The sequence below is a fragment of the Anolis sagrei genome, chromosome 1 (genome assembly GCF_037176765.1).
Source record: "Anolis sagrei isolate rAnoSag1 chromosome 1, rAnoSag1.mat, whole genome shotgun sequence".
NCBI lineage: Eukaryota > Metazoa > Chordata > Lepidosauria > Squamata > Dactyloidae > Anolis > Anolis sagrei.
In genome coordinates, this window is record NC_090021.1 from 287,709,485 (window position 1) to 287,723,442 (window position 13,958).

Sequence of the window (13,958 nt, forward strand, 5' to 3'; positions counted from 1 at the left end):
AATCAAAATTCATTTCTATAGTTGCACTATCACTTTTCAGCTTTAAATGTCTGTTTATATATCCCTCTTCAACTGCTGTATTTGCTTTCTATCAGACACTGGAGCATGAACTCAGCATTCATCAGAATTTAGTAAAGGAACTAGCTGAAACCTCTAAAGCTCTATCCCTCTCGGCTTCCATTCACTATGACGAAGTTGATGCTCCTCAGGAACAAATTCACTCACAGCTTCAGGAGATTCAAGATCTGGCTGTAGGAAGGTAGGAAAGGTGTCAGCCTTAGCCAGCACTTCTTGCTACTCTATTGTGGACATCCACCAAACCATGAGAGCATCAGTGGGAAATTTTCAATTTTTTTCAAGTGGATTTGGATCAGATCCTAGAGATAAAAGAATGTTTACATATCTCCTTGTCTTTTATGACAAAAGGTGACACACTGAAAAATCTTCAAAATAAGTCTGCCCTTGTGAAATGTATTACCACTTTGCATAAGTGAAAAGATTATTGTTTTACCCATTTGTTGTGATTTTTCAAATAATTTCTGATTTATGGCAAACTTATCTTGGTTTTTTTCTTGGCAAGATTTGTTCAGGAGGAATTTGCCTATGCCTTCCTCTGAGGCCTAAGGTTACCTATTAGGTTTTTGTGGCTAAGTGGCAAATTTGAACCCTTGTCTCAGTACTTTAACTCTCGAACAACTACATCATGCTGGCGCCAATGACAGTTAATGGAGTTCAAATACAGGTGTAGAACACCTTTAAAAATGTAAACATTAAGAATTGTGTTTATAGATTATCTAGACAAGCATACAATATTATAATTACAAAGAACTAAAAGTATTAGTAGACTGTCCTAAGGTATTCACCTGTGGAGGAGTTTAGTGGTAATTATCTACATAAATCCATGTCAATAAAAGGTGAATGAGCCAAGACTCATGTAGCCCAAACATATTAACAACTTCATAAGACAGGCTGACTTACCCATCATACGCTGCTTCGTCTCCTCTTTCACCATGGAGGCCATTACACGATGCTCATCAACTTCTGAACAGGCTCTGTGGTGAAAGAGGGGAGAAAGCGGCACATGCCACCGTGGCAGCAACACGGGAGGCTTCTCGTGTTGTCTTTGGAATAATGTAGGGAAGCCAGGTGGTGATTCTTCCCCTCCCATGGGATGGGGGTCCAGGTAAGTCAGGAGATGTGGGGCATGAAGCGAAGGGTTCTCCACACACACCGTTGGGATCCCATTGATTTGCCATGATGCGTGGTGAATCCTCATTCTAATATGATAAAGTTCTAAATCTGTATGCAGATGCAAAAATAGGTTCTCTAATCAGTTTATTTTCCACTACAAAAACACTTCCTCTCGGGGCTAAATTATGAAAGGCTTTTCATGACAGTCCAATAGTCAACGCCACCCCACTATCAAGAATCCAAAAATCCTGGCATTTTTATTAATGAATCTCTTTCTTTATCTTTTTGTATATACACTAATAAAATGATATATCATTTATATGAATTTAGAATTTAAAAATCTCCTTAGAATAACCCCACTTTACTGTTCTAATTTAGAACCACTCACTGTTTGGAAACAATAGAAAATCAGTTTTCATTTTCTTTTTATATGCTTTCAAATCATTTCTGACTTATGGCAACTCTCGAGTGACCCTATCACTGGGTCTTCTTACCAAGATTTACTTAAAGAAAGCTTGCCATTGCTTTCCTCTGAAACTGGGAGAATGTGATTTGCACAAGATCATCCCGTGGGCTTCTGTATGTAAACAAGGATTTGAACCCTGGTCTCCAGTGTTGTAGTCCAATGCTCAAACCACTACTCCATACTGGCTTTCTTTTAATCTGCAATAGCAAAAGCAAAATGATTGGCTTTGCATAAAAAATCTTTACATTTTCACAGAAAAATCTTAAAATATGAAAAATTATCAAAATCTACAGGAAAAAAATTATATTCCATTTTTCCTTAAAAATGAAATAAAATTTATTTTATATTAGTTATTCTTGTGTAACAGGAGAATTAATGCATTGAATTTTAAAAATGATTGGTACTAATTATTTTGGAAAGTGTTCTGTAACTAATTTCTTTTTTGTAGTAATTTTCCAAGGTCTAGTCCAGTGGTTCTCAACCTGTGGGTCCCCACATGTTTTGACCTTCAATTCCCAGAAATCCTAACAGCTGGTAAACTGCCTGAGATTTCTGGGAGTTGTAGGCCAAAACACCTGGGGACCCACAGGTTGAAAACCACTGGTCTTGTCAGTGCTGACAATATTGAATTAGAAAGACCAAAAGTATGACTCAGTACAAAAGTTTTCTATGTTAGCTGTCATCTTCATGTTAGCTAACACCAACCAATCTGAATTATATCATGAAATATATTTAAAAGGTTTTGCAGGTATCCACATTATGTTCTACCAGGTGATATGTGGGGTTTTATGTTCCACCTGGAATTACCTGAGGACTGGGAAGATTAAGAAGAAAAGGGCCATGGTTGTTTCCAGAAAATTGTGTCTGTCTTTATTGTTCACTGTCATGAGCCTGACACTTTCATTAAAGGCTTATTTACTCTTTCTGATCAAAAATTTAGAATAATCATTTCATGTCATAATTGTCTTAGATGTTCTGCATTCTAAAGCCTATTTTTCTTTTAACAAAAGGAAGAAAAAGCTGGAGGAGACACTTGCATTGCATGACTTCCTTAGGGAATATGAGGATCTGGAGGACTGGATTAGTCGCCATAAGCAGATGGCTTCTTCTGAATGCTCTGGGACTGATTATGAGCATGTCTTGGTAAGTTGTACTGAAATGGTATAAAATAAGGAATGTGACTGCACTTTGGTACTTTGAGTCCCATTAGGAAGAAAAGTTAAATATATGCATAATTAAATAAACGAATACATAAATAAAAATATTTGCATCATGTTTTTTAAAAGTTAGTGAAATGCTTAGATCATGAGATGGAAGCATCTACCAAGCTGTTATGTATTAAGGTGCTCATCAGTGGCATGCAAATAGGTGATGAAGGGGAAAGGGAAAGGTGAGGAGGAGGAGGAAGAGTAGTAGTAGTAGTAGCTGATTTCAACTCTTCTGAATTTCTGATGAATAGTGTGGAAGTCATTGTTCAACAGAGTCCTTGACATTTCTCTAGCTATTTTAACTGTTCGAATTTAAGTTGCTTTTAAAAAATTAGTTTGTTTTGAAAGTTTTTATCTATGTATTTAAAGTTTTTAATTTTTTTTATCACCCTGGGAGTCTTAGTGGGATGAGAAGCATTACACGAATAATGATTTACTTCAGTAAGCTTCAGCAAACTGGTATATAACAAGTTGTAGGTGCTTCTATGAAATCCTGCAATCAATCACCACACTTTGAAAGAAAATCAATTTACATCTGGATTCACTCTTCAGATTCTGCAGACCTGGCCTAGATTATTAATTGATCTGAACCACTTGCCAATTAACTACCTTTACTATTCCCTCCCCCCATTTTCACCCATATTTTTCTTTAAAAGCGTCTTCGTGCCAAAAATGAAACATTCCAGCATCATCTAGAAGTTGCTGCCAAGAGGGTGGCTCTATGCGATCAGCTTGCAAATGACATGTTAGATCATGAACACTGTGAATCAAGGGAGATTCGGAAGAAGCAAAAACAATTACGGTAAAGAGAAACAGTAGACTTCTATCATCTTGAGCTTATTCCATCACAAAGTCAGGATCAGAAAGAAAGATAGAAAAAAGTGTGTAATAACCACAACCAAATCAATGACAATAAATTCTAGAAAGATCTCAGAGATGTGAATTTTGCTGAAATCATCATAGCTATGGTTTCTTTGACACAGAATAACAAGTGATGACCATTCACTAATTTATTAATAACAGTATTTCAGTGCTCAATAACATCTAGACTAGAATATTCATGCCTACCTACAAGGAAACAATCATTTGATCCTTTGCAGATATGATAATAGAAATCTGCCCTTCTCAGGGTGCCAGTCATAATACAGTAGTACTCTGGTGGACCACCTTCTTCCTAGAACCACTTTGGTGAACATGAACATATTGCAGAGATGTGGTTCTTCAGATATTGCTGTGCAGCACCTGTCATTATTCTTCAGCACTGGCTCTACTGGCTCAAGTCTGATAGAAAATTCAGGCTAGCAACTTCTAATGGGCCACATTCCTCAAATCTGATCAACTACCTTAGAATAGCTTTCTCAAACTCAGGGCCTTCCAGACACCTTGGACTATGATTCCCTTCACGTTTGCCAGTGTAGTTCTGCTGGCTTTTGTTGCGATCAGTGGGGCAAGCAAAATCTCTTTTAGGACTCATGCTTTAAGATGACCTAATGGAGATGCCTTGCATGAGCATGCCTAAAAGCTGAAATCAGCACTTTTTCCATTTCATATTCTTAACCTGTTTCTCTCATTAGGAATAATTGGGAGGAATTGCTGGAGATGACAAAAGTTCAAGGGAAGCAACTACAAGACGCAGAGGTGACACACAAGTGCCTTCAAGATCTGACAGAAGCCCTCGCCTACATTGAGGTTAAAGTCACAATGGAAAACAAACTGAATATTTTGCTTCTCTCTATTTTTTCTGTGCCAAGTCAGATGTGTGAAGCCAACCATGTGTATTTATTATATTTATTTAGTAAATCAAGTAGGATTTCATTCCTCTCATTTTAGGGAGAGAAAAAAACACTGTAAAGAAACAAGAACTCTCACAACATTTATCATTGGCTGCAACTTCTTAATGTTAATTTTAGATCAAAGTAGGCAAATTGGACAGTAAATATTCAAATTTCATGACACTATATGCAATTATGGTCACCAATCTTCAGATCCCTTCTGTGTCTTTGTGCACCATGAGTTCTGGAGACAGTGATGGGTATGCCTACATTTTTAATGGGACCAGGTTAACAAACATCTTATTGTTTATTTCCAATATTTCTCTCCCGCCCTTCTCAACAAGGCTTTTATGCTCTAGCATAAAAGCCTTGTGCTCCCACCCCATCCATTTAGGGGAATGGGGAATGCCCAAGATATCATGTCAAGAGCCTATTTGTTTAATTTATATAAAAATGTGCCCTACCCCAATCACTGCTTGACATTCAAATAAAGTCACTATGTGCATAAATACACATGGGAATTCGGTCACATCTAATCTGACCCCAAGTTTCTCTTTTCAAAAGAGAATCAGTTAAAACTTTGCTGACATCAAACTTTCCCATTTTCTGTCTTCAGGAGAAATCAAAGACCATCCCCAATACCATTGCTAAAGACCTGAGTGGTGTGCAATTCCAGCTACGCAAACATGCAACTCTTGAACATGAATTGTTTGGGACTGAGCAGCAGGTGAGACCTTTCAGAAATCTGACAGTTTGTTTTCCTCTGAACTTCATTTAACTGATTTTAAAGCTGAGACTGGAAACTATCCACAACACAAGCTCAAATAAAAGCAAGGACAAGATTTCTGAGAGCCAGCAGGTGAAACACTGTTGCTGTCTCCCCACTCCTTGGAAATCTCAAGGATGGGCCATGTATTCCTTTCTCTGCTTAGAATGATTTTGTCCCCAATTCTTGTTGTCCTTGCCAACCAATAGAAAACACTACGTGGATTTCCAGACAACCTATTTGCAAGAGTAGTAGCAATTAGAGCAATTACTTGTGCCAGTTGCTTATTGTTGATCTAGCATTGATTTTTGCTGTTCTTTCAGATGCTAAAGAAGACAGATTTTTTTGTTAATCTATTCTTTAAAGGAAATTAACCTGATTCTCATTCCCTAACCAAATATTGTGATTGCAACATATTTACTTTTTTAGTTCTGCACTTTTCCACATTTGCTGATGTAATTTTTGGTCAAAATATAATATACAGAAGTCCATAAATTAGGGGAAATTGTGTTTAAAACTGAATAAATTTAAATGCATAAATGTTATTTTAGGAAAAGTTCACATATTAGAGAAAGTTGTCCATACACACACACACACACACACACACACACACATACACACATACATGGACACACCTCTGTAAAAACTTATATTGTGGTTTATTAAAACATTCACAAAGGTTAAAAAGTATGAAAGAACATATTTCCAATATCAATTTTCCAGATACACAAAGCACAGTCTTTGAATCCTCATCATATATAATAAACTACTTTGAGTCTTTCCTAGTAATAGTTTGATTCTACCTGTTCAAATGCAATTTAGGAGAGGCAATGAAGTCAGCTGAAAGATTAATGCAAACAATCAAAGAAAACCAAACTGCAAAAAAACCACTCCAAAACAAATATTTGGTCTGACTGATTGCAATTCGTATTAAACAGACAATTTTGTTTTTCCCCAAATACGTTTTGTCAAAGATTCTATTGATAAATAGCTCACAGGTTTCCAGTTTGAACACTTTCCATTCTTCTTGCTAAATAAGAAAAGCTAATTAATTCTTCATGTGTTAGGGATTTGTATTGATTATCAAATAAAGAGAATGACATGATTTTAGGATGAACATGAACTGATTGATTGGGGTTGTTTTTTTTTTAGCTTACTGTTTGGAAAACTTTAGTTCTGTTACCTGTGGCCATTCCCACCCAACCTATAAAGAGGTGCTTTTTATATCAGGGTTTCTCCAGTATTTTCCATTCAGACAAGTGTGGTGGAGTCTTCTCATCTGGAGGTTTTTTAAACAGGAAGGATGGCCATCTTCCAGGAGTGCTGTGATTGTGTGTTCCTGCATGACAAAATAGGATTGAAGTGGATAGCCCCTGGAGTCTCTTCTAACACTGATCCTATGATTCATGTAATTCCTTCCCTTTATTCCCCTCACTCTTTTTACAGCTGCAGGAACTGATTGATGCTGCAGATGGCGTGCTCTGCCTGTGTTCTAAAAGTCAAGCCATAGAGATACAAGCAAAGCAACAGACCATGGTGGAGAAGTGGGAGGTCTTGAGATGTAAAGTGCAGCACTGCCGGGAACAGCTGGAACAAACCTGCAGGCTTTATCACTTTCAAACCCAAGTCAGTTTTTCAATGTTCTCTTCTCTTTTGAAAAGTGAGGTTTTATTCTTTGGCTGTTGTTCCACACATTTTAACTCATTTTAGTCACAATGAGTTAATTGCACGAAGTTAACTGCAAGGGGATACAGTAATCTACCAGGAAAGTTGAAAGGCTGTGTAGATGACAGAGCATAAAATGAAGTGTATTCATACTTATATTAGAGATACTGTAAAGATTCAGGTCCTTATATGAACATAAGAGCCTCTTTATCTTTCAGAGATACACAAAATGCTTATGCATCTGTGATATTTGTAAAAAAATATTACATGTTCTCCAGTGTAAAAGTCTAGAAGAATCATTCATTATGCTCTAAGAAACTACATTGTCAAAGCAGTCTTGTATGAAACATGTTCATCAGATATGTTTCTTAGGGATGCTTGGACCAAAACATCCTGATAGTTTGAATCTAACATGTTTTTCAACAGAATAATGACTGTTATCCATGGAAGGAAAGGTTATCCACAAGCTTTAAATACCAGGGGAACCAATGTGGCATAGTGGTTTGATCACTGGACAAGGACTCAGGGTTCAAATTCCCACTCAGCCATGGACAAGTTACACATGCTTGGTCTCATAGAAAGGGAAGAAGAAGTACACACTGAATAAACTTTCCCAAGAAAACCCCTAGATAGAGCCACCAAGGGCTCTTCTACACGTGCATTATAGCTCAGAATAAATTGGGTTAAAAGGAGGGTTTGGCCAAAATACAGGAGGATTTTGGCTAAATGATGTTTAGCCAAAATGCGGGAGGAATCAGATTAAAGGCTGAAAAACACATGTTTAAAAGGTGCCCTTTAAACCTGATTCCTCCTAAAAAAAAAGCTCATCTTTCTGTGCCTGTGTATCCTTGCAAGCATGGAAAATATGTGCTTTCCTTCCCTCCCCACTATCTGGACACTCCCGTACACATGTGTCTGTCAAGCCTGAAACAGCTAATCAGCTGTTAAACGCATACACATGGCTCAGAGAAACAAAAGGGGAGGGAAAATACATTTTGTGTTTTACACTTTGTAATCTTAAAGAGAGCTTGACTTAAAAATTGGAGGAAGACATATGTGAGGGAAGTTTTTTTTAATTGCTCCATAATGCACTGGATCGCATATGCGCATTTCTGGAATGAATTTTCCCACCCGCCACCCATCTTAATCCGGATCAAAAGACAACTGTGAGGACAGCAGGTGGGGGGGGGGGATGTATAGGGATTCCACTCTTTTTGTTTGGACTGTTTCTCAGGTATCGAGGTATCGTGTTTTTTAAACTCAGTTCCTTGTCCTGTGTTTTAAGGCTGCCTGGAAGTGCCCCAAGTCAGAAATTACTTGAAGGGACAGCAATAACTACCAGAAGGTCTTGGGAGGCTACTTCAAAACAGTCATTTACAGTTACATTACTAAAGGTCCAGAATTTACCACCACACTGATTTAGGCCCCATCTACACTGCCATATAATCAAGTTTGAACTGCATTATAATAGTTAGCGTAGATTCATATAATGCAGATTGAACCACATTGGCCTGGATTGTATGAGTCTACACTGCCATATAACCTGGTCTGATGCAATTAATCTGCATTCTGAAACTGGGTTGTATGGCACTGTAGGTGGAGCCCTAGAAACCATGATACTATCACATTGCCAGCCACAAGTATAGTATTGGACCTTTAAAATGTTTGAGAAACATTGGCTTATATTTGTTGTTTTTGGCTTTGTTTTGAGGTACGGGACTATTCTTCTTGGGCATCTGAAATTGTGAGAGAGATGGCAATTGAGGAAAAAATTCGAGATGTCTCTACCAGTGGTCTTCAGATTAATCAGCATCAGCAGCTGTTGGCAGAGATTGAGGCCCGTGATGGGGTTTACGAACGGGTGTTGCAGTTGGGGCACGAGCTGCTGCTGGAGCAAAAAACAGCAGCAGAGGAAGTATGTATGGATAATGTAGCTTCATCCCTACCACTAACTCATCAGAGTTTCTACAAGCAATTTACACAGTACAAGAGTTGGAGAGTGAAAAATGTAGCACAAAAGACTGCTCACCAGGGGAAGAATATGTTACTAAAATCCCATTCATAGCTCTTTGTTTATTAAAAAAAGTTGATTCCTTCTCTGTTTTCCTGGAAGGACCTGAGTGCTGTGTTAACTACCAAGACCATTACATACAAAGTATCTCATCTCTCCCCATGGATGATTATTGACATATTTACATCCTCCTCCAAGGATTCCAGAATGAAATGAATTATCTAGATCCATTTAAATCTGGCTTCAGGCCTGGTTAGGAGACAGAGACAGCTTTTGTTGCCTTGTTGGATGGCCTAAATTGGGAACTAGACAAGGGGAGTGTGTCCCTGTTGTTTCTGGTATCAGCGACTTTCAGCACCATCAGCTATGGAACCCTGCTGGGCTGCCTTTCTAGAACCGAAGCTGCAGGCACTATTTTATGCTGGCTTCAGTTGTTTATGGAGAGGGACACTCGGAAGATGGTGCTGGTGAGCTCTTGTTCGACACTCTTGTTTTTGGTGTTCCCCAGGGTTCGGTTCTGTCCCTATGCTGTTTAACATCTTCATGAAACTGCTAGAAGTCAACTAGAGATTTGAAATTCAATGTCACCAGCACATTGATGCCACCCAACTCTATCTGATTTTTTTTCCATTTGATTCCAAGTAAACTATTTCAGTGCTTAGCCAGAATCTTAATACTTCGCAATGGAGTGAGAGACGGTGAACAAATTGAAGTGTACTCCACACCTCTGTTTATTTAGAAGTCAGATTAGAGAACAGGAATTAAGTTTGTGTTGGATGGGTTACATTCCCTCTAAAATCTCAAATTCGTTGTTTGGGTGTACTGTAGGACTCAGCCCTAAAACCGGGAGCCCAAGTTTCATCAATGATCAGGAGCGAGTTTGCACAATCAAAAACTAGTGTGCTAGTGTGCTCTATGTGGATCTGCCTTTCGAAACAGGGTACTTCAGCAGACTCAGCTAGATTGACAGAGGACTGATTATAGGGAGCATATGACTTCCTTGCTGAACCAGATTCATTGGCTACTGGTCCATTTCTGGGCAGAATTATGACCTATAAAGCTCCACAAAACCATAGTTCTGGCCTATTTGAAAGACTGCAGCTCCCTCTACAAGCTTACTGGAGTTTTAATTTTTTTTTGTATTTTCCTACTGTAATAATAATAATTTTATTTCTTACCTGCCTGTTCTTGTGACTTGAGGCAAATGTAGGATATGAGCCACTTGGTATTCCTTATTGGAGAAAAACAGGATATAAAGTAATGAAATACAATAAATATTTTGTCTGATTTTAGCTAGTATACCAGAATTGGACCAAGTTAATGGGATATCATTAGTGAATACCAGGAATCTCCAGGGAGAGATAGGAAAGGGCCAAGCCTAGAAGGTCATCATCCAGTCACAGTTATTGATACATGGTTAGATGGACCACTGGTCTCATTTGGGATTGGGAGGCTTCTGGTAGTCTTTTATTATCTGTTACCTCTTTATTGTCTTCTATCAGATCCAAAATGCACTGCAGACTCTGTTGGAAGCAAAGAGCAAAATGTACTACAAATGGTCCCAGAAGAAAGAAAGCCTGGAAAAGATCCACCTTTTGCAAATATTCTACAGGGACTGTGAACACCTGGAAAATATCGCGAACTCCCAAGAGGTAAGTAAAAGTAGGGTTTTTTTCTGTGTCAGGAGTGATTTGAGAAACTGCAAGTTGCTTTTGGTGTGAGAGAATTGGCCATCTGCAAAGATGTTGCCCAAGGGACACCCGGATGTTTTTTGATGTTTTGTCATCCTTGTGGGAGGCTTCTCTTATGTCCCTGCATGGGGAGCTGGAGCTAAGAGAGGGAGCTGATCCGCGCTCTCCCTGGATTTGAACCTCGGACCTGTCGGTCATCAGTCCTGTCAGCACAAGGGTTTAACCCACTGCGCCACCGGAGGCTCCAGGAAAAGTAGTAATATAGGCAAACAACTTGGAAGGTACACCTCTTATCATGTCTCCCTCTCAATTACTTACCCTTCAAACAACAGCATATGTCACACACTCTGCCAGAGTTGAAGCTCATAGATACCGACTCCCTTGAGCAGTTTCTTAACATCATTGTTAAAGTAATGCTTCTGCATATTTGTGGAAACATGCTTAAGGCCATGGATGCTGAGCAGCAAAATACAGTTCAGGAGCAATCCAGTACATGTGGGTTATCTCTTGTACCAAGTTGATGAAGGCACGATCCACAGAAATTCTAAACCATTGCAGACATTGCCCCTTTACACATTCTTCACACACTTTTTAATTTTCTGCCTTGCCAACCAGTGAAGTATTTTCTCTCCTGCCCCCACCTCCTTTAAGTAATTATAATTCAAAATAATCACAACTCTCAAGCCAAAATAACTAAACAGATATGGCCATGTCTTGGACATGACTGACTCACTGGGAAAGACGACGATCCACTCATTGCCACAACCACTACCTGGTTCCCACTAAGTGGCCAAGGAAGCCTAAAACTGCCTTTTGCGGCAGGCTTACTGAGAGTGAAGGCACTAAGCAAGGAGCTGCAGAATCACTCCTCGCACAACAATTATAAAAGGTAAATGAAATACAAGAATGTCACCAGCAGGCTTTTGGATAGTGAGGAGCATAACATTTTAATGCCTGCCACTGCATCCACACACAAACTGCGTGATGTTTTCAGAATTCTGAATGCTTTTCTTGGTCGTTTTCCTCTTGTTTTCTGCACTATAAATTCCTTAGTCCTGACAATGCTGTTTGCTCTGCCCTGTTTACCCTGCATATTGTGTCATGATTGCTTTCCTATATTTTTTATTAAACCATAATAATGCATGATGTCATAGTGCTATTGTACCACTGCCATAAAATAAATTAAAATGAAGGACTATTGAAAATAATTTGTTAAAAGTAACTCTAGTTGTGATGCAGAAAAAAAGAAAATATATTTTAGTGGGGAAGTAAATGCAGTAAAGGCATTTGGATAGTGACACCCAATGGTTAATGAGCCAGGGACATGCTTTAATTGGGCTATTAACAGCAAACATTTATATATTTCAAAAATGACAAAACAAATATAAGAAGGGTTTAAAGAATGTAGATAATATAAAGCAGACCAGGAACACACAGCTATTCTCTGGAGGGAGCTTGCGTCCCCACCCAAACACTGGAAGAAGTCTAAGTCTTCTCTGCCAGAGATTTCTTTGGGAATCCCCAAAGGAGGGACAACTAGACCACACTCACACCACACCTACTATTCAGTCATTCCACAAGACATTCTCATTCAAACTAATTACTGAGCCATAGCAGGAAAGGGAGTTCATTAACAGATTATTTTCAGAAATTGAATTCCCATTTCCTAGTGACTTATAATATTGGGAAAGCCACAACACCGTATAATTAAGTAGTGGCAAAAGCAGGAATAATCCACCACCTTAGGGTTATAGCAGTGTCATGTCATTTACAAAAATCCTGGCACGTCCTTTCCTCATTCATCTTGCCTTCTGATGAAATCTCCAGTTTTCTTCCAGTAGGAAGGCTGGTATTTTGTTGACTCAGTTCTGGTGCAAGGTGGGGCCTTTTAAAACATTCTGCCTGTACAGTGTGGAATTCAGCAATTTGTGTGCATATGTTTGTTTGAATGATGGTGGTCATATTGCAGATGGTATAATAAAAGCAGTGATGTGGGAAAGCTTTCTTTTACTGTAGCAGATCCAAGAAGAGTGCAACTATTCATCGTTTTGCTTATGGGTTCTGTTATGTTTACTTTTTTACAAAGACTGCTCCAGCAGTGGTAAATGGTGAAAGGCATCCTGCAGTGTTCTGAATTAGAACCCTTTCCCATTCGTTCCCTGTGCCAGTGTGACAGTGTTGACTTTATGCCAGCAGCTTAGGTTACATCCAAGTTACTTAAGCTGTTGAAAGATTTCAGCAAGGTTTAGTCTAGGATTGCCTAGTTCTAAAGTAAATAAGTGCACATATGGAGAAAATTAGGCAAACATACATCTATCTTTTTTATTACTGAGTTCTGGTGTGCCATTACTTGGAACAGTTGTAGGAAATTCTTCTAAGACCTGTTAAACAGAGATCTTGCTATTCTGAGTGCAGATAGGCAGTGACTGAGAAAGGGAGAGGAGACGTGAATACAGCTATTTCATTTTCTGCAGCAGCAGACCACATGAGGATCTGCTGCTTTTAAGGTGACAGAAGCACCAGCAATTTAGGTGCTTGATCCTTTTAGCTAAAGAAATTATAATAAGGTCAGTAGTCAGCTTATCTTTGGATAACATTTTTGGCTTGCCTCCTACTTCTGTCTCATCATTATTTCTATTTGGAGATTCCTGCTTGAACATTTTTCTGCATGCTTCGATCATTTTGCAGACCAGGCAAGCAGATTGCATGGAAGGAACATTACCTAGCATTCAGTGTCTGTTACAGATCTGATTTTGTGTTATTTTAGGCGTGGAAATTTTTTTTACTCTTCACTTCTCTGCAGTAAAGGAATAATGGAAATTTTTAATGCCAAGAAAAAGAGGATGAAAAGCTTCCTTTAAAAACCAGAGCACTGGAGCAGCGAGAGCTGCAGTGTATCCGAATACAGGATTAAAACTTCAAGATGTCATGCAAAGACCTTCACAGCAAGACTTCAGACATACCCATCTATATTTCGACTGTGGAGGTTATGTTGTCTTCCTCTAGAGTGACCATGCCACCATCCTCGAAATCAGCTGTCCAGGGCAGCTCTCGCCAAAAGATGCCACCAGCAGAAATTCTATCAGACTCATCCTGGTATTTTCCAGCTCATTTACCACCCACAGAGGCCTTGCCAAGAAATGACATCTTGCCACCTCACAGTCTGTCTTCTGAGGTTTACAGCTCAA

General features: G+C 38.8%; 1 protein-coding gene across 2 annotated transcripts in view; it reads left to right on the forward strand.

Moving 5' to 3' along the window:
• The window catches only part of SPTBN5 (spectrin beta, non-erythrocytic 5), a 116,762-nt gene that overhangs the window by 36,141 nt on the left and 66,663 nt on the right, over window positions 1–13,958 (forward strand). For both annotated transcript variants that reach the window (XM_067462835.1, XM_067462836.1), the window contains exons 22-29: window positions 96–259; window positions 2,668–2,800; window positions 3,522–3,667; window positions 4,440–4,554; window positions 5,254–5,364; window positions 6,850–7,029; window positions 8,780–8,983; window positions 10,582–10,731. In XM_067462835.1, the coding sequence (XP_067318936.1) occupies window positions 96–259; window positions 2,668–2,800; window positions 3,522–3,667; window positions 4,440–4,554; window positions 5,254–5,364; window positions 6,850–7,029; window positions 8,780–8,983; window positions 10,582–10,731 (1,203 nt within the window). The remainder of the gene's footprint in view (window positions 1–95; window positions 260–2,667; window positions 2,801–3,521; window positions 3,668–4,439; window positions 4,555–5,253; window positions 5,365–6,849; window positions 7,030–8,779; window positions 8,984–10,581; window positions 10,732–13,958) is intronic.